The sequence below is a fragment of the Falco peregrinus genome, chromosome 1 (genome assembly GCF_023634155.1).
Source record: "Falco peregrinus isolate bFalPer1 chromosome 1, bFalPer1.pri, whole genome shotgun sequence".
NCBI classification, from domain to species: Eukaryota; Metazoa; Chordata; class Aves; order Falconiformes; family Falconidae; genus Falco; species Falco peregrinus.
In genome coordinates this window covers 32,499,760-32,521,400 of record NC_073721.1, presented here as the reverse complement: position 1 = coordinate 32,521,400, position 21,641 = coordinate 32,499,760, and the positions used below count along the sequence as shown (strand labels likewise).

Here is a 21,641-nt window from a genome sequence, read left to right as displayed (position 1 = left end):
CTGATTAATTTTGTGCTGCTATTTTTTGCACCTTTTCAAACTGTGCTAGAAATTACGACATGGAGTTAACACTAAATAACATGTATTCTCTGTTGGGGAAAATTAAAGCCAAAGGACCAGAGTTCGTTCTTTGGGAAACAATGTGACATTTTTCTTTTTCAGCCTGGTTTTGCTTTAATAATCTTCTAAAATGCTTAACATTCTTTTTTCTCTTGAAAAAGAAACTGGTTTAAAAAGAATAAGGATTAGACCATTTTTATGGAAAGATTTTACTGGTTTAACGACAAGTCAGTCAGTTGCAGCTGAGTAGTCTTTAATCTTTAGATGCGTTTGTGTGGTGATAATCCCTTTTAAAATGATAGGAAGCTCGTTACTTAGAGCCAAATTTATGTTGGATTGTCACAAGTAAATCTGCAGAGCTGATACCTTTTCACACTGCCTGCAACTTAGCCCAGAAAAGGAGAGGCCACTGTCTGGTAATGCTGTGTCTTGGTTATTACAGCTTCACTATTCAAATAAATTATAATGACAGCTTTTAGGTTCATGAGACTTCTTCCAGATGGAAGATTTGTATGTTTGTCTCTGCTTCCTGACACTTTTTTTTTTTTAAGTCATAGTTTCTGTCATTTTAACACAAATGGGAAAGCAAGCTTTTATTTCATAAAATTGCACATAAGCCCCTGCTGTAACATCAGGCAACTCTTTAGTATAGCAGATACTGCAAGACCTGTGATAAAACTGAGGGAGCTTTTTCACAGTGAAAGTAACATACAGTGTTGTTTCCCCAGTCACCCTCCACTGTCAGGTACGTGTATTCTATGAGTACGCTGCAAACAGCAGGAGTGTCATCCTTTGCAAATTAGGAAGTGGCTTACATTAGTTTTTCTGACAAATTTAATTTTACTAAGTTCAGTACTAACAGAATTTCTTTTTTGTTTCAGTTTGGGGGATAGCCTTTAAATGTATGCATTAAACTTTCTCAGCAGTGGGAAAAAAAAAAAAAAAAAAAGGAAAGCCCTTGGAGAACTGAGCTTCCTGCAGCTTAGACTTTTTTTCAGGTCTTCTGGGCTTAGTGCACTTTGTGGGGAGGAAGAGTTGCAGCCCTTGGATACATAACCTCTCTCATTTGGGCTTTCCCAGCTGTGTGTGTTTTTAATAAGGCAAATCTTTCAGTGAAGGAAATTGGAGGCAATAATTCATGATATTCTGCTGCTTTCCACTAGCTAAAGATCTGGTCCTCAGAGTGCATTACCCGCGTTGTAGGAATTTCTCAGAACGTCTTGCCTTCCCTGAATGATATCCCCAACTGGTGGAAATTATTGGTGCACTGCTGGAAATCTATAGAGTGACACCAGTTTGTCTCCTACCTCTTTAATGTCTTTGGGGGATATACACTGCTAGTGGTGCTTATGGTACAACACTGAGCTACTTGATTAACAGCAAGCCAAGGGTAAAGGCTAATAATCTACTTTTCCTACTGAGCTTTATGGTACAGGCAGCTGAGGATAAAGGTGGTAGGTGACATGATGAGAATATTTTTCTTCCATAAGACCTATTTATTCAGTTGCTTGTGTAGCTCAGAGGCAGAAATATGGAAATACCATTCTCCCTGAGAACAGGTGTTTAGCAAGCAGAAGAGATGGTGGGAAAAATTGTATATGCTTCCCTGGAGGCACATGTGTCAAATGTAAACCATAAGTCTAAGGAAATGGAATAAGTCAGAGCTTCATTCCATACCTGTGTCTTGATAAATGGCTGACTGTAAGTGTAAGACAAATTAGTTTAGTAGATGGGTCAGTGAACTGGTGACAGGGCTGAAAGTTTCTGTTAGAAATAATTCTGTTATAACTCTGTTCTAATACGTGAATCCACGATATTTCTCTAGTGTGGGGAGTGATGGCTTGCCAGTGAGAAAGATATGGAAGCAATGTCCAGTTTGGGGCAATATTCAGATCTCTAAAAGTCCGTAGTTGAGGCCGAGAGCAGATCGGTTTGCTATAGGATAGAGTTTTATAAGGCTGAGTGGAAAGATCAGTGGACTAGAATTTGGGAATGCAATGCTGGAAAATCAGAAATGTGGTGGAGGTGGGAGAGAGATGCTTATTTGGCCATAGGTTTGCAGAAATAAAGTGTTTCTTTTGTAGGAAAGCTGTTGAGTGCTTCTGAAATGAAATCTCTAAACCCATGGTCTAGTGCTCCCAGATTATCTGTGACTTGGCAGAGATTCAAGTGTCTGGATCCCTTGTCAGACTTCAAGGGATGAATCTTGCTTGTAGAGCTTGGGAATCAATACTTCTCTATTTGGAGGAAGGAACTTGTATGATCTTAACATGCTGTAGAAGAACACCCAGAAATCCTGAAACCCCAAAGTTTTGACTCTAAAACATTTCTATTGCAGAGTCTGGACTTCTCAGAAAAGCTCAAAATGTTTCCCCCAGCTTTCACTGATGCGTTGACACAGTTGATGAAACAATACACTTCTCTGCAGTGTGTTGAGAGGAACGGGCCATTTTCCTATGCTACACCCTTCAGCAGCATGGTTAATTTTGTTCATAAGGACTAATAGTAATTTTTTTAAAGTTATAGTAATTTTGAAAATTATAGTTAATACACTGTTTTCCATTTTTAACAACCTTAATAAGGGATATGTTGTAGAAACCAACAGGGGGATTGGGATGTGTGGGCTAGTTCCAGGATCAGGATATGATACCCCATAAGGAAATCCTCCTTGCACCTGTGTGTTGGTCTGCTTTTGTTTAATGTAAGAGCTGGGGGTTTGGCCCAAAGCAGAGCTGAAGGAGCTGAAGGAAGTGATGGAGAGGCAAAGGAGCTCACACATTTTTAGAGATCAAAGATACTCTCACTAGTGGGAATGACTAAACCAGTGCTGTTTCTTAGCATCATGTCTGGAAGTTCAAAAGGACATCTGATTCCACAGGATGACTTTCATCATCATTGTTCGATCTGGAAGATGGCATTAATTAGAGGTCATAAAAAATAGTCAGTGATTTGGGTGCTGCAGTTCTGGTAATGGGCTTCCATTCAGTAGCCTTGGTTTTGTTCTTGGTTTTACCTTCTGCTGAGAGAGGAAGTCAGGAACTGACTTGGCTTTTTCTTTCTGAAAAGATCACATGAAAAATCCAAACTTAAATAGTTCATATATAGTAAAATGGGAATCCCTACATCCCACTTAGTAGCAAAGGAAGAGAAATGAAGATGAAGATCACCAGTCACTTGGGCTACCATGCTTCTCCTACACTTTTTGCTGAAGTCTTGAGGATATAGACAGAAGGCAGGTTATGTTTGTTATCCTTAATAAAATAGAATTTTAGTCATGCATGCTTAAGCAATTAACTTAGTGGATTAGTAAGATTTTTGTGTGTTGGTTTGTAATCTGCTTTGACTTCCCCCTTCTTTTGAGTTAGCTTCCTGATAAAATGTGTGTGGTGGGAGAGAGATGTGAGGTGCAGCTTACCATCCTGCCCCTTAATATTAAGAGATGAAGCCTCTGCAGGAGATAGGCATGTGCCTTTCTTTTTATTTTACAACTAGGAGGTAGCTAAAATCTAGTGAGTTTTCTTCTTGATGCATAGGAAGGACCCCAATTCAGAATGTCTTGTAATTACAAAGCCTCGATTGTTTTATGCTCCTCTTATTCTGTTTTGTCCTTTTATCCCCCTCATCCTTCCTTGTCTTGCTCAGAGTCCTGAAGGGGTGCAGTACCTATCCCTCATTGCTTAATGGAAAACCTCCACCTGTTCCACCAGATCTAATCTCTCCACATTTCCCCTCCAGCATGACTGAAAAATATAGCAAGAGAAATGTGAGACTGGAGTTTGCAGGGGAGGTAAAGGTAGAGAGGGCAATGAGGGCCTTTTTAAAAAATAAAAACCTTGGGTGATATGTGCTGTATTGTGTTTGTGTGTGTTTGGTTTTTTGTTTGTTTTTGTTTTGTTTTTTTAAATGGGGGGACTGTCATTTTGGCCACAGTGCTGCTGAAAGTCTGTCAGGCCTAATACCTTCCTTAAATATATTTAGTGTTTATACGTCTTGACTTATATAGTAGTTACAAATAATATGGCCCATTAAAAGATGGAATCATTCATTTCTGTCGAACTCCTTCCCAAAGGCATGGGTATGTGAGCCGAATGTTCTTTGAACCTTATGAAGGTATCAGATAAAGTGCAACGTCCATATACGAAGAGTGTAATATAAACAGCTGTCTTTGCACTTCAGTCAGTGGTGAGTCTGCAGCTGGTGCAGATAACTCGTGAGCCAGCTCAGGTGTAGCTGATTTGATCTTTTGACTGGAGGCTCAGTAACAGGTTTTCTGTCCTGCATGGCTCTATCTTTTCTCCAGTCCTGTTACGCTCTTCAGCTTTTCCTATGTGTGTGTGGCTGTGCTCTAAATAAGATCAGACCAAGAATAATCTAAACTTTTGTCTTGAGGAAGTTTCTCTAATCAGGTAGATATGTCTTACCATCACAATTTTGATTTCTGTTTTCCCAGATGACGAAATGAATTCAGATGATGACTATGAATTGTACCTTGTGACCAGGGACACTTGCATTATTTTGTCATAAAAGACATAGTTTTAGACTTTCTATGACCATACAGCTCCATTTTAAGGTTTGTGTGATCTGCTTCTTGAGGAAGTTTGCACCAGTGCTGCAGGTCAGCAGATGTTTTCAGTCTTCTAAAGTGCTCTTTTGCCAGCACTAATTTTGTGGGGATCCTAGTTGGGAATGCAGCAAGAGGTCCCATTCAGTGGATGCAGCTTTCCAATGTGCAAACCTTACACATTGTTGTTATATCAGTGCTTGTGCTTGTTACTGGGGTTGCCCCAGCTGGCTGTCAGAGTTGATGATGCCAGTGGGACCTGGTGCATCTTTAGTTGGGGGCAGTAAATTGGATGAGGGAGAAGAGAAAAAGAAACAACCTGTAATTCATGTTTTAATGACAGGGGTTCTTTTTTGTTTTTCCCCAAAGAACTGGGGGAAGGATATTACTTTGAATATATCTTGCTTCCTTTAACAAGTTGTTTTTGACTAAGTCTGCCTCTCTTTGCTAAAATACAACAGTTTTCATTCTGGCAGCATCAACCTGCTCTACAGAATATAAAGCCCCAGTGAGAATAGACCTTTAACAGGAATTTATATCCCAAGTCTGAAATGTGCACTTTATGTCTGTTATGATCCCTGGGTGCCTGTTAAGGGATTACTTACATCTTACCATCCTAAGTTTCTTTCCATAAACAAATGAAACCTTTGAGTCTGAGGTTCAAGGAATATGTTCAGATGAAACATGGTTTAACAGCTCCTTGGAGAGAAAGAGATAAGGTGGGAAAGTGAAGAATTGATGACCTATTAACTGTTTCAATTTCCCACCTTGAATTATTGACAACATGTGACATTACAACCTTACAAATTACTGTCTATAAACAGCTCAGAAAATATGACCTTTGCATTACAATTGGTCTCAAGATACCTTCCAGCTTATTACAAACAGCTGCTGCTGGCATATTTTGTTGCAGCTGGAAGGGGTGAAAGAATGCAAGGAGCTGAAGAACTTTCCTTGTATAATCAGACAAATCTCAAATGACAAAATGTACTGGGTAATGGCTGAAATGTCTCTTTGAGACTGTGCTAACTTCTCTGGAGTTTTGATGTCATCTAATTTTCAGTAATAAAGACATCCAATTAGTTAAGGTTAGTTGTCCATACATTCTGCCCTGTCTTTTTGTAGAGTAGGTGGTGATTCTGTTCATAGATGCTAGAAACACCTATGTTTCTATTCCTCCCACTTCCTTGGCTGTGGTGACCAGTGAGTGCAAGCTGAATGGATGGTTTGTCTCATTTGTTCGTGGCAAACCAAGTGCTTACTTTGTTTTGTTGTTCATGTGATTAACACACAAACTAAAGTAAGTGTTGTGCTGAATTTGGCCCTGAGATTTCTGCTGATCTGGGAGAAGCTGAGAACACAAGGACTTGATTTTGCATGTTTTCTTCTTAGCACTATTGAGGGGTAACAAGTGACCGCATTAGTGTTGGCAGCCAGAGAGCTCATAAGCCCTTTCTGAATCCTAGGCCTGAACCATATTAATTTCTAATTTAACTCCATTAACAAAGGGTTGCCATAAGATAAGACCTACCATGTTTGTCTGTGGAGTGATGCATTTTATTGTTATTTGTTGGTGTAAGATGTGTAGGGAGTGCTAGGAGACTGTTTTCAGGAGACCCAGTATTTGGAAGAACAGATGTCCCCAGCACAGGGCAACAAAAGACTGTGCTGAATAAAAATAATCTTTGCGCCAAGCTTGTTTGTTTTCTCAGTTTCTGGGAAACATACCTTGTGTCTGTTAGTGTAGTGTCAGTCATCATCAACTAAAGATCAGTTGAAAAGGTCTATGTTCCCATCTGTGTTGATGCAAAAATACAGTAGCATTATAGAGAAGGAGATGGAAAGCTTGAATTTGACTCATGTTGTGTTAGAGCTAGCCAGAGTGGAAGCTGTGATTTAAAGTTAGAGCAGGTCAGGACCTTATGAAGTCCATCTCTCCATGCATTAAAGGACAGGGAAGAATGATTTAAAGAATGAAGACCCAAGAGTTCATCAGAGTAAGTATTCCCTCCTTGCCTTCCGTAACAAACGCTCAAACTCTGCATGCTTGATGTGTGTAATAAAACCAACCTACATCACAGAGCTGTTGGGAGTGATCAATTAATGTTTTCAGGGCACTTCTGGGACCTAAAGACGAAAGGCACTTATGGTCATAAGTTTTACTACCCCTGCTGCCCCAGGATGAAAGTTTTACTTGAAAGATTCAATTTCTTCCCTGGGGTGAGAGGGAGGCAGTCTATTATTCAAGGACAACATCCTTATCTCTGTTGTAGTTGCCTGGTGGCCATGCAACATCACTCAATAATTCTGTCAAGTGGTATCTTTTGCTTGTGACAGAGTGCTAAACGGTGATTTATTGCTTGAATACACATTGCTTTGATGAAAGTGATTTGTTTAAACAACAGTAAACTGCTAAATAAATTATTCATTGCATGCTAATTTTTCATTTTTATATTCTGTAGTGAGCTCCAGGATAAGCAATATGGGTATTGCATATACCAGTGAATCCCAGTTTTTTTCGGTTGTGTGTATCCACCTACCCCCAGTCTTCCCCCAGGACATAGTTCCTTTCCCAGGGAAAGACCCCTAGTTTCAGCCTTTCTCAGCTTTGTTGCATTTTGTGATATTTTTTCTCTTCATTCTTTCTTCAGGCAGTTGGGTGAATTGTGTTCCAAGTGGAGGCTTAGATGACTGGACTAGAGTTTATGGGTATTTCTAAATCCTTCGGAAACTTTTGCACCATAACCAGGAGGGTGCCACCATAAATATAGCTTGCAAAGTAGGATCCTAGTGGCCGAGTGACATGTTTTCATAAAGTCTCTTCTTGCATGCTCCCTCTTGGCTGTATGCTGCTCTCGCTTAGCTGCCGGTGGCTATGCTGGAGCACTAGTTTGCATGTAAGATCAGGTGTCTGAGAAACTTCAGAAATAAGTTTTTAATTGTAGATGCGGAGGCTTTCCAAATTTGCTTCAGAAATGGCTTCTCAGCACTTAAAAACTTTGTCCCTGGGCAAAGCCCTGAGACTCTGGAATGTCTCTTGACTGTTTCAATAGCAAGCCGGAGAGCAGGCCAGGCACAGAACAGCTTAGTGCTTTTCTCCAGTTCACCCTTTCACCCTTTCTGGGTGTTCACTCTATATCACTGTGTGTTTAAGCAAGAACTGCTGATTGACAGTAAATATAATAAGGAGTAAGAGAAGAAATTTCCTTCCAAGTAGTTTAGGGCTTCAGCCTCCCTGGTCTTAATTCTGAAATAATCCCCCGAAGATTTATGTGGGTATTCAGTGAATTGGATAAACAGAAGACTGCATTTCCCTCTTGAAACACGAACAGAGCCCTCATGCTAATGGCTTTTAAGCATCAATGCAATTATAGTGTGTAATCGATTCTCTCTATACCAACTTCTGTCTTCTGAAATGAAACCTTGTCTCTTTCTTAAACATTTGCCTTTGTATTAAAACATTTCAAGATGACAGGCAGTTTTTTTGCTTATTTTTGTCCTCTTTCCCCTCTTTCCTGCCTACTTCTGCCACTGGAAGAAACTCTACTATTACATTTAATTTGGAATCTGATTATCTTTGCTTTTTTTCCCTACAGTAATTTACTCCCTGAAATGTCCTTTTACTCCTTTTAATTTATTGGGTTTTGTGGGGGTTTTAGTTCATTAATTGTGTGTGGAGCTGCTCAGAAATATTTCCATAAAATAGATTCTCATTGAATGAAAGGGGAATTTGTGAAAATGGATTTCAATGTTGGAAAAAGGGTTCAAAGCAGAGAATTAATTCCCCTTTTTATGTTATTCAGGCTGTCAGTGGCTAAGGCATTTTTCTGGAATGTGGTAGACCTAGGCTTGGGTCCCCGTAGAAGCCAGGAGAAGCAGTAACTCAGTGTGTTGACCTTTGGGCTTTAGCTATTACAGAAACAAAATTTCCTTCTCTCTACTTTGGTGGTGGTAGTATTTTAAATTCTTTTTAGACTGTAACAAATTTCTGTTTCATCTTGATGACAAGCATGAAGAATGGAACTATCTTTAAAAGATTTGAAGGAGACAGATGCCTCATTTTGCCTCTCTTTATTATAATTCATATTGTTGTCTCCTTTAAAAGTTGTCACTGTGCCAGGGACCCCTGTAAGCTGAGTATAATACAAACTGCCATACATCTTGCTCTACAGAACAAGATGCTTTACAAGACTAAGAAAGGAAATACTAGTATCCATGTTTGGAAACATTTGATTTCATGCCTACAGGTGGTTTTTATACATGCCAAAAATACAAATAACTATAAGGAGATTTAGACAAATACACGAGGGCTAAAGCTACCTATGGTAGCTATAAGAGCAAAAGAATTGTCATATGTGGCCATATTTCCTCTCCAACAGTGGCTAAAATTGCATGCCTGGGAAAATTTGAACAAACATTGTACTAGAAATACTTTTATTTAATTGATCTCAGTGCACATTTCTTCCCTGAACTTCTCCTATTTCCCCTTGAACTGATCCTACTCATATATATGTAGTATTTTGAACGTCCCAGTTCTATTTGTTGTGTTGGGTCTTGTGTAATGAAAAACAGTGAATAATCAAGTCAGGACACTCGTGACTTTACAGATGTCTTATCTCCTTTGTTGTCTCTTTCTTGGATTGAGGGCTGGTGTAATTTCTCACTAAAAGCCAGACCATTCCATATCTTTGATCATCCTTACTTGCTTTCTCTGATTCTTTTATTATTTGGAAAAATATTCATAATTTTTGAGTTAGGAAGTGTGATCTGATTGCTGACAGTTAATAAGGGGAGGAATCACCCTCTTCATAGACGATTTTTAATGCTTTCTCTCTAAACTGCTATTGCCTCCTGTCACAGATGGGATAGTGGGCAATATCGGGTCTTTTTTCTCTCCATTGGATGATGCAGAAAAGTGAAGGGATTTTTACTTTATGGATCTTTTATAATGAAGGCACTGGTAAATGGGGAGCTGGTAGTCCAGTTGTGTAACCATGTGGCCGTCTCTATCACCACATTTTTCATCTCTTCCTTTGCCTGCTAATGTATTTTATATAAGGAAGCCTGTTGATCTGCAGTCCAGGTGGAAAGCAAATCACAGTGTCTCCATCATTCTTGGTACTTGTATAGTTGTTAGAGACCCCCATACTTGCTGCCTGGAATAAAATTGCTAAATAATAATAATAATACAAAGAACAAGATTTGTACAAGTAATTTGCCCCAAATAATGAGTTCTCTTGAGTCTGTCTTTTTTATTCATGAGCAGCCTGTAAAATTCTCAATCATGAATTATTCAGACTTATTTGTGAATCTATTCGAAGACATTTCCTCACATAGCTGCCTCACCAAACAGCTCATTGAGAATATTCCTGTGTTCTGGTTGTGTTCCTTGGGGTTTTTTTTTTGTTTGTTTGTTTGGTTGGGTTTTTTTTCCTCCAGTCCTAAAGTTCTGTGCTGTATTAGGAAGGTAGAGATGAAGAAGGAAACAGACAGGTGTTATCCAGTTATTTCTAGTCTTTGATTGAACGGCGCATACTCTCAACCATTGCAGTTTAGCCTGAGAAACATGGTTTTATTAACATACAATGCGTAAGAAAGCTTCAAGTCTTTTAGCTTCTTGCTGTATTATAGAAGACCAACAAGCTTGTGAAAACTTAATTTAGTGCTTCTTTGTTATTGACTTATGTTCCTGCTAAGTGGGCGATGGAAAGGATCTCTAGAGTTTAATGAGGGATTCATGGATCACTGCACATTGAGGTGTACTTAAAACTGTCTTGATTGTGGCTGGATATTTGTTTCTCTCTTCCTAATTAGAAGGTGGTGTGACAGTTTCATCAGGAGAGCCTTGTAAAGGATAGTTACACCATTACCATTTTTTACATCGCTATATGTATTACAATTCCTTATTAACAGTATTTTGTTATATTGAAGGACTCCTTGTGTTCTGTGCCTGTGAGAGCCAGTCCCTATGCCTAGATATTTGCAGCTTGTAACAACAGAGCAACTAAACTGCACATGCAGTGTTTTGAGTCGCAGAAGCTCTGTTGCATGCACCTTGCATGGGTGGAGAGCACCACAGGAGAAGGAAGCTCTTTTCTCAGACTGTGGCACAGCCTGAAGATCAGTGTGGAGTGTGTGGCTGGCACACGACTGAAATTCAAAGCTTTCTGTCAGGTTATTAGTTCTAATACAGGGCTAGTGTTGGAATTCATGAAGACCCATCTCAGCTATCCTGTTACAGAATTTAATATGCTCCTAAGACTGGCTTGAGACAGAAAAATCTGTGGCACTGGATAAGAAGTCATGATAACAGCATCCTGAAGGCTTTCGTTGAGTGGCAGGGGGGAAACTTTCCTTTTTTCTTTCTGGGACTTCAGTGGTCAAAAAGAGCTATCTGGTCACGGCACTAGCAGTCTATAGAAGAAACTAATTCTCAGACTGGTTCAGAAAGCTGTTGTAAGTGGTTTGCAGTCAGGTGTTAGAAATATTTTATCAAATATACCATTTGCACCACTTTCAAATGATTGCCACAATATGATGAGTAAGGAGCAGTCTGTACACAATTAATGCTGAGAGCTGGTGGTGTGCAAGTCAAGAAAGCGGGCTATTGATTAAATGTTTTTTTAGTTCTGTGGACAGCTGCAGTTTTGACTGAAACAGATGCAAACATGCATGTAAAGCATGGAAGTCTGAAAACATTAAAACAGCAGTGCTGCTTTTGTGTTTATAAACAAAGGCTTGTTGTGATTTTGAAATCAGCATTTGAATCCTGTAGGGAAAATCTTTCTGGCACAGTTTTAGGTCAGTCTAGGGGTAACATTGTAAAGATCAGAGCCCAAGAAGTTATAGTGAACACCTTTAAAAATATGATTGTGTTTTCCTGTCTGAAAAGTCTCTATCACCATAGAGCTATAAAAGTTGTTTAAATTTAGTACCCTGTTGTGCTGGGGGTGGTGGTGAGAATACAGATGATAAAATGTATCCCAGGTGAGAGCACTGTTGGTGTAAATGACATTGAGTTGGATTATCACAGACCGCTTTGCATAGTGAGTCTTTAATAATGGTGATGAAGCCTCGAATACGATTGTTCCTGTCCATGTTATTGTTTAGCCCAGCTTGAGTAGGTATGGACATGTTTTAACATAGGGTTCATGTAGGGTTCCTAGGAATAAATTTGCAGTTGTTAGGAGCAGGGTGAAGGGTTACAGATCCCTGACCTAGCGTGCCATTAGCTGTCTCAGGTACTGGTTTCTGTGTAGCTGTGGCAGAAGATAGGTTGGTGTGGCTGGCTGGCTTGCTTTCTGGACGCGCAGTAGCAGCAGCAGAGTTACACAGCTGGAGTGTATCCTGCTGCTTCCTTCCCAAGGTGTTATGAACCTGATCAGCAGCAGTGTGCAGGCTTCAGTTCGCTACCTTCCTGGCCAGCTAGTTCAGCACTGTTTACTGAGACTAAATACGTTTTGCCAGGGAGAACAGTTCGGTTAAAGGTAATCCTTGCATTACATTTGGAACTAGCACTGCAGTAGAGGATGAACTTTGGCCAATACCCTGCGTGAGCCTTGCTCGATGCAGTTGTAGACCAGTTGAAAACAAACGATGTCAAGACAAAGATGTAAGTCAGTACTAAACCTGGGTCAGAAGCGCAAGGAAGGGTGTGATCAGGCAGCATGGACCAGCTGAATGTAAGCCAAGGTTGGTCTGGGAAAAAAATTGACCATGCTTACTCTAGAAATTTTTCCAAGATAGCAGAGTGCCTCCTAGGGCCTAAACAGAGCCCTGGGGGCAGGGCAGTCTCTTCTGTCCAGCCACTGATTTGCATCTTGAAACATGTAGATGGGCCTTCACATCCCAAGTCTTAAAAAGCAATCACAGATCAGGACTGATTAATAAAGTGCATTTTCCTTGAAAATGCTGTTTTTGTTTGAAGAAGAACATAATGGTGTCCACAATGCAAATGTCCTGTCCTTCCTAGCATAGCTGCTGGGAGCTGGTTTCCTTTGGGAGACAGGTGCACCAGGTTTAAGTATCTTTTCCCAGGTGGGTGCTAATGCAACAAGCCTTCTGTCCATTTCTTGCCTGCTGGGACTTTTCCACTTTGTATAAGTAACTCTCACATTTTTAGTGGTATACCTCATGGTTAGTGCACTCACTGGGGATGTGGTGAACCTGCTTTTGTTCTGAGCTATCAATGCAGAAGTGATGAAGTTTTGTCTCTCTTCTTTCCTGCCTGCTGTGGCAGAATAACCCACTTCAACTGCTGATCCTAATGAAGAACAGGCTTTCTGAAGCCTTGCCTTTCTATGCGATAGAACGGGTTATCTGTATTCACAGCAGAGCCAGCATGACTGGATTTTCAGCTCCTTTTCATTGTATCTCTGGTTTGTTTGTTCTTTTCTTCTTGCTCTTGTTAGCTTGCATTGATTGGTAAGTGGTAAAGAAGGGAGAAAAAACACAGGCCCGCAAAACAAAAACAAAGGAAGAAATAAAAAAAGGCGAGACAATATTTTTCATTTCATTACTGTGCTTCTTTGCAGCCCCTATTCTGACATTTAGAACAATGTAATATGCATGTCTCTGTTCATTAGGTTCCTCAGTACTACATAGTGACAGCCCCGGGGAGGGAGGGAAGGGAAGGAAAAGAAACAATCTTAAACATGAACTAACCTTTGCAGGCTAAATAGCAAAGAAATGAGAACAGCAAAGGAGAAATATGTTTTCTGAAAAAGTAAATATAATCAAAATCATGGCCTTGCGTAGGTTATTCAAATATGATTACAAGGGGGGAAAGGGAATACTGAACTGCAGGGCAGAAATAACATAATTTTCTGCCCAATGACTTGTTGTTTTTGCACATATATGTTTGAGCAGATCTATTGCTAGTATTTGAATTACAGTAAATGACACAAGGAGACTCCTGAAACTAGAGGAAGGCTTAAAGATATTCAACAGCTGATACAGGTCTACAAAAGCAAGAAAACTTCCTGTAGGAAAGTGTTTTGGAAATAGATATCTCTGCTTGGTGAGGATATCCTAAGCTATTGCCCAACAAACTGGTGCATATGTCTGCCACAGTGTGGTGTCAAATACAAATATTATCTCGAGGATGTTAAATGCTAAGATTTTATGCTAAATTTACTAAGAAGCCGGGTTATAGCAATATTATTTAGGGTTCTAGATGTAGCTATTCTGCAACTAACGTGTATTTGGATGGGCCAAGGGATGCCGCTGCAGAAGGATTGTTAGAGCTGTATCAAATAGAAGTATGATGAGAGGTAGCTGGGTCCCCCTCTCCGCTCAGTTCCAAGAGAACTACAGCACTCTTAAGATCATGTGGATTTTACTGAAATTTCTGGAGGAATAAAAAAGTACAAAAGAGACATTTCAGCTCTGGAAGTGAAATATTTTGATTCTCCTATTGGGACTTCTAAATTTTTGTCATTTCATATTCTTTTAGGGATGTCAATTACAATTTTTTTCTCAAGTGAGGAGATTAAAATTCTCAATGGAGTGTTCTTTCATGGAAGTTTTGAGATTTTGTTCAGTTTCCAATAAAGGGTAGAAATCTGAGTAATTTGTGGAAAATAATTCTCAGTCTATTTAGCACCAGTAATCACACACTGCTAATCTTAGAATCAGGCTAATTTTATGGAATACTAATTCTTGGGTTTTACAAAAGGGGAAATTGTTTCTTGATTTTGTATGAACTTCCCTAAGACTGTATCAGACAGTGGCAAAGAATTTGCGGGGGGCGGGGGGGAACCCCACTGTTTTTCCTATTTAGTCATTCCAGTTTCTATTCCTGCTATCTTCAGGTCTGCTTCTAAAACTGCCAGATGTCAAAATATTCATTAGGGGAAACATTCATTAGCTGGTTACATCTCTGTTTCCTCTGGCAAGCAGAGGAGAAGAGGGCCAAGAGAAGACAACAAGGCTTGGAAAAAGATATAAGCAACTGTCCAGCTGCTTTGCAGATTCAAGGGAGGCTCGAAGCCAGGGGTTTGTGCAACTCCCACATGACATCTCCAAGCAGGTCTCCGTGCAGGCTAGTGCCGAACCTCATTGAGCTTACTGCTAAATTTTGTCAGGAAAGTTCTTATTTAGAAAGACTTTATGCACACACCCGTTCATATTCCTTCCCTCCCCCAATTTTTATTTATTTGTTAAGTAGGGGATTTATAGACCCATTCAAAGGGTGCTGTGAGGGATGACAGTGACAAGGTTCTGTATCTGGAGCAGACAGCTGCCCTGCAGTGACCGATAAGCATTCCTGGGAGGGTGGAGATTGCAATTTAGCACTTATAAAGCCTTAATTCACACAAACCTTTGTGTAGCATATGTGTCTGCTGCAGCTCTGCCATCTGATGCCTCAGCAGGCGGCTGGCGCTTCACACGATGGCTGCCTCTTCAAAGAGGGACCCTCTGGACTAGAGGGAAGCACCCCCTGGGCAGCAGTGGGGTTGTGTGTTTTGGGGAGCGAGGGGGGTGTGTGTCCATGTCAGGGTGCCCTGGGAAGCAGAGCTGGGGGGACAGGGCTGTCGTGTGAAGTGCCCTCGTGGTAGCAGGGGATGCATGTTGTCCTCTGGGTCCTGGGCAAAGGCGGGAGTTGCTGTGGGGCTGTTTCCAAGAAATGTGGTGCTCAGAGGGTTGGGATCACTGTAAGTCAGTCCCCAGCTGCCACAAGGTGGGTGTTGCTGGAGGACATGGTGGGTCTGGGGTTGGTGGTCAGGGCACCTAGAGGGGCCAGGGGTGGCTTGCTGCTGTGGGGCCATGGGTCAGGGCTGGTGGGGCACAATGTGAATGATCCCCTGCAGAAATTGGGACCCAAGGACAGGCTGGGGGTCATCCAGGAGTTCAGGGCTGGGCTGGGCTCTGCGTAGGGGGCTTGGGGCAAGGCCCTGGTCTGCTCAGGGAGCCCCAGGGCTGCCCTCTGCATTGCCATGACCATGCACCTCAGGGCAAGGGGCAGTGCAGGCTGGTGGCTCCCCCACAAGACAGGGCCTCGCAGTGGGGCCTGCCCCACGCTGGCGGGGGAGCAGGCCAGGCTGCCGGCAGCCCTGCTCCTCCAGTCCTGGCTTCTTCATGGAGCCACTTGTGCTATGTCACTGAAGTACGAAGCTGGAGCGTCTCCCCCCAGCCTTGTCTTCCGCCTGATGGAGTTTGAATTTCAGTAGCTTGAGTTCGCAGCCAGTTATTTATGGATAGCAGAAGGAGGTTGTCATTTTGGATGTAAAGCAGTAAGTGGGCATAGTGGGAGCTGGAAGATTAAAATGGCAGTAACTAATAAGGGAGGCTGCTTTTCTCCTGGAGAGAGTTTGGTGATGGCCAGCCCTGGTAAACAACTGTTTTTTTCAGCTGCCCCTCCTGTCTTCCCCATCACCTGCATGTGACCTGTGTTCATGCAGATAGGAAATGCTCTGGGCAGCTTCTCTACATGCTGCGAGTGATTTAACAAGTTGTGCTGCAGAAACAGATGCCTGTCAGATGTGTGTGTTTTGTCCCCGATACCTTTCTCTATTGCAGTAGCTATGTGCTCACTTATACCTTCGGCTCCCACATTACCACACTTTTTCTGTTCTGTCTGACATGTTGAGCATATTGGAAAGAGGCAGTTCCTGGTGTGGCTGGTTCGGGGCTATAGTTGTGTAAGAGGTAGGATGGCTTTTGGCTTTGGAAATGGCAGTGGTGAGGTCTGTTCCTCTCCCCCAGTGCAAGCAACCAGGTAGCTATTCCTCTGCCATGCTGGTGCCATCTCGCACGGGGACAGAATTTCCTCTAGTCCTTTGCTTCTCTGCCAAATTGGTTGAAGTTGGTGATGTTATCAAGGGAGCATGGGGATGTGTATCTGTGAGCCTTGTTTCTTAGGAAACTGGGCTGAAAATAATAAGAGGTCTATAGATCAGGGGGTTTGTCAGATAAATGTTGTGCCTTTTTAATTTACTGTGGTTTTAATGGTCTAGAGAGGAGGATAAAATATGCAGTGACCTGGCAGGGAGAAATGCAAAATAAATTAGTAGCAATAGTAATGGTCTATAGTTTATGTTCCCAAATGTAGGTCTTGTTAAAAGAGCTCATCATCTTGAAAGTGAGAAATTATTTTTTTAAGACATTAACAAAAGAGCAGGCTGAAATGTTTAGCTGGAAATTCTTTTTGCTAAAATTGCTTTCCTCTCCGCGATAAGATATTTTTATTTTTTAAGTGTCTGTTTTGTCAGGAGGGAAAAGCTGTTTATCAAAAGGGCTAATAAAACCTAAATTCCTAAACCTGGAAACACTTGCATTCTGGCTAAATCTAAAGTTTTCACTGACATAGGAAGTGTTGATTGTTAGAGACGTTTGGAAGTCCCTAGTTCAGCCTCTTACTCAAAGCAGGGTTATCACCAGCTATAGATCAGATCAGCCATGACTTTGTATAGCCAGGTCTTTAAAACCTCCAAGGATGGGGGCTTTACAGATGTTCTGGGTACCCCATCCCAGTTTTCCTTATGGATATTTTTTACCCCTGATGTCCAGTCTGAGTCTCCTAGGCCAAAACTGGTGATCATTTGCTTGTGTTATATCATCTGCTGCAACCAAAAAGAGTTTGACTGGAGACAGGCCAGTGGGTTATCTGTGCATCACAACTGTTAAAAAGATCAGCAGTTTCAGTGCTTGTGAAACAGAGCAAAAAGTAATCACCATTTCTACTGCATACAGCAGATCTCATCTTGTATCCTGAAACATTGTCTAGTATGTCAGCTTCTTCCCACTGCAGTCTGCCTCCTGGGGTTAAGGGAAGAACCTGTTGGTGACATTATGCAGAGGAGCTGAGCAAGAAGAGGTCCAATTGGCTTAACACATATTTCTGCAAATACTTCCCATGTCAGTTTAGGCAAATGCTTTTAACAATTCATTCAATTATGTTAAGCACCCATTAAAGTAATCCTAACTCCTCCCTGGGGTCATTTCAGTTCTATGAGATTGTAATTGTTTGAGACTAACCATGATTTCTTCTTTTGCCTTCAGGTGATTCTAATTCTGACAAAGCTGTATGACTACAACCTGGGAAGCATCACAGAGAGCTCTCTTTGGAGGTATGGAGAGAAATTAAGTTAATAATTGCCACCTTACTTAAATAGGAAGAGCCTGATACAATTCTTTTATTGAATTTAATTGGATTTTTTTAAAATGTGCTGGAAGGTTTGTAGCTAAACCCTCCGTGTCTCGCTTCTATTCTTTCATACTCAAGGACAAAGAGGCTGAAGACTGATTGTCTTGTTTCAGCTGGATAACATAGTTCATGGATGTGCTATCATTTGATTTCCTCTTGTCCCATCTTATTCAGAATCAAATCAGCCAGTGGGTTTATTTTTAGGAGAACTCAACAGCCTTAAGTCCTTGTTTGTAATGAAGGATCTTATGGCTGTCTACTGCCCAAATGATCCTTATGAAAAGTCAGTCCTACTAAGACTGGGTGAATACCTATGAGCAAGTATTCAATGTCTGTTTATTCAGAACTGGTAATATTAGAACCAGGTAATTGATTTCCACTTGTGTGATGTTGACTGCTAGACTGATTTATAGGGGATGCCTTGATACTTTTACGATTTCAAAGCATATCATGCATTCTGTGAACCAAAGGAAAGAGCTGTCCATGGTCTATTTCTTAAGGCTGTTATCTGGATTCAATGAGGGCAGATGGTGCCTGTTTTTTTATCTCTGAAAAGACGATCTGAGGGGTGTTTGCTTCATGTGTCCCTAGTGGTACTTTCATGAGGTGTAATACATGAAAGGGAGGTTTTCTTGTGGTCCCAGCTGTGAAACTTTGGTTGGAAGTCTAGGAGTTTTGTATGCAGGTCATTGATGAAGGTGGACAGGCTACCATCTTGATGCAAGAAAACTTTGGGTACGCAAGAATGTTAATTTGGAATGCAAGAAAACTAACACTTCTTGTTAGGATGAACTTGTTTTGATAAACTTGTTTAGGAAAGGGTTTTTTTTGTTTCCAAGGAAGAATTTTGGGTTGGAAGTAGAACAAATAAACTTTCTGCTCAAGGAACTGAGCAGGGTTTTAAGAGGATGATAGAGGAGGGATTTGACATGAACTATATTCTGAGCACAGGCTAATGCTATACCCACTGGCTTGAAGAAATAAATCAAAAAGAAAAAAAACCAAACAACAAAAACCCAACGACCAACCCCAATCTAAACCCCAAAACCTAAAGAAATGCAAAACTTTTAAGATTTGTTCTGAACAGCAACAGGAACACTCAAAATTATTAGTGTTGTGTGGGATTGGATAAATGGTTTGTCGTACTGCTGGGGGGGAGGGGAGTAATCAGATCTTTCCATTTTGTATATGTTGCTGCTGTGGCTTGAGATCAAATATGAACCTATTTTCTCTACTATCTTTGTCTGTACTATGGTGTGCACACCATAGTAAAGAGACTTTCAGGACTGTGGCTTTGACAGTGCTTTTCTGCGGGGGCTTTGGGCTAGATTGTTTCATTTCTCAATGGTTTTGAGAAAGAATATTCATAAATATGATTTTTTTTTTAATTTCCTATTGCTACCCTCAGTCATTTAATCCTGAGAAATATTCATCCCTGTTTCATCAGTCATTGGGGAAGATATGGCATTTCAGCATGCGGAGGCACCTCCTTCCCCATTACTGACAGTGCTGAAGAGCTACTTTACTCCTGTTATGCAATGCAGGCTTGTGGGGAAATACTATTTTAAGACTGAAAATAGGCATGCTGCATCACAGTGGAAAACACCCTTCTTGTTGAGGTGTGTATGAATGTGGGCACAAAATTGTGCTGATTACCTTATGTTGTCTGTTTCAGAATTGGTTTCTGTGGAGCATGCCACGATGGCATAAATTTTACCCTAATTAAAAAATGAATGGGCTGTGACAATGTCAATGGAGGATGTACCAGAAGCTGAGGCCTTGGCAATGTAGCAGTCCTAGAGCTAGTGGTGTGCAGTGCACTTTTTTGGACTTCAGACATTCCTGACATCAGAATGAGATTAACAACATAGTAATAGCCTGATGGTTTTCCTAGCCCAGTATCCTATTACCAAACAGAAGTCATAAGAAAGAATACTTTAACAGGATTATCATATCTGACACTTCCTCCTACTATTCTCCTAGCATTCATTCTTAGGGTTGAAGTTTAGAGTCCTCCCTCAACCTTCAGTTTAAGGTCTATCAGGATCTGAATAGTTTTTTTGGTTTTGGTATATACCAGGAGATTAATATCCCATGAACTAAATTTCTTAATATATCTTGGAATGTGTTAAAAATTTTAGTACCAGTGACACCTTAGAGTGAGGAATTCCATAGATTATTTAAGGAACTACTTGTCTTACTTTGAACCCGTCAGCTTCAGGTTCACTTGGCAAATGTCATTTGTCAGGATTTGAATACAGTTGCATGGTTGACCATACTGAATCCCTGGGCAAATGTTTTGGACTGGGAAATGTTGAAGGAGACCAGAACAGCTAAAATCAACCCACTTGTCTTTGCAGTGCTTCATTATTCTTGATTGGCTCTTTATTGCTCATGGCTGCTCTGAAAGTTGCCAGTGCACTTCATTGTCATTCCTCAATCCTGTTGCCTTACATAAGCCCTTGGTGGTCACGTTGTGCTCTGTCCTGAGCCTAGTTTTGCTGTTAGATCCATGCTCACTATGAGGCATGCTGTCAGGTCACTAATAAATATCGCTGTGAAGATCCCAGCACAGTTTCTCTGTTCTTAGTGTGACAGAAAGAAACGACAAGATGGGCATATCTTACTATGTAATGTACCTGACAGAGAGGTTATTAGCTGTTGCTCTTCCTGACTGCTTAAGTGACATGGTAATTTAAATCTCCCTGCTTGTTTGAAAAGCATAGAAAAAAATAGAATTGCAAGAAGGGAAGAATCGTATCTTGCACTTCAGTTTATTTCATGACTTTAGGTTTGAAGCTGGGGAATGGAAGAAAGCATGATCTCATGTCTGGTTTGATTTCTGATGTCAAGAGCTCTATTTCTGAAGGACAGAGGAGGAAGACAGGTAGTTCTGCAGGTACCCACAAACAAAGAGGATTCTCTGCCTTGAATACATGACAAGGAAATACCACTCTTGCCTCCTGTGCCTAGTGCATTCTCAAAAGGTTGATGAATGATGAGGGGCTGTTTAGAAGCATGTCACAGACATGAGTCATTTATGCTATAGCTGGTTATAAGCACATCTGTCATTTGAAGGTGTAGTTGGGTGATTTAAGCAGTCTTGTGACTGATGGGACTGTAACCATCTATAACACAACTATGCCATCGCCTACAAGATATGAATCTGTCTTCTTTATAAACACACTACCTGCTAGGATGGCATTTCTTTATAATTTTTCAGCCAGTTTAACTACAGCTGGCTGCAGCACTAATGGATGGAGATCGCCCTTCTAAAATTACCCATGAATTAAGAGACCACAGGTGACAGACATGAAGGGATGAAATACAGTAAGAGAAAAGAGATGGGGAGAATCTATACAGTCTCCTGGAGTGCTAAGACTGTGCTCACCAAGCTTCGGATGGCAAGTGAGCTGCTGATTCTGTACACAGTAAATAAGATTTTGCATCAGGCAGGGTCTGACTTTATAATTACACTGTTGCCCTTTCAGCGGAATTTCCCCACAGTTTTAGTTGAGGGCTTTTTATTTACTTTTTGTTATTCTTTTTATAGAAGAGGAAGAAAACAGAGAAGAAAAGATTATCTGTCGCTGAGCAATTAACTGAGTGTATTGGATTTATTTCTTTTCCTCTCCTAGATATCTCTCAGATCACAAAGAGGATTAAGCTGTGAGTTAGGAGAAGATGTTTTTTACCACTACAGTAAGATAAGCTTACATTTCCAATAAATAAAAATGTCAGAACAGTGACTATGGTATCCATGAGCTGCAGACACCTGTGGGGGAGGACTGATCTGTTTTCTGTTTGTGTAAGTATAATGCTCTGGAAAGATGTGTGTGCAGGATACTTTCCCTCAGGACCTTGAGAAGCTGA

General features: G+C 40.9%; 1 protein-coding gene across 4 annotated transcripts in view; it reads left to right on the top strand.

Moving 5' to 3' along the window:
• SORCS1 (sortilin related VPS10 domain containing receptor 1) overlaps window positions 1–21,641 on the top strand; it is a 304,525-nt gene that overhangs the window by 75,238 nt on the left and 207,646 nt on the right. For all 4 annotated transcript variants that reach the window (XM_055793142.1, XM_055793134.1, XM_055793127.1 and 1 more), the window contains exon 2: window positions 17,624–17,691. In XM_055793142.1, coding sequence (XP_055649117.1) covers window positions 17,624–17,691 — 68 coding nt within the window. The remainder of the gene's footprint in view (window positions 1–17,623; window positions 17,692–21,641) is intronic.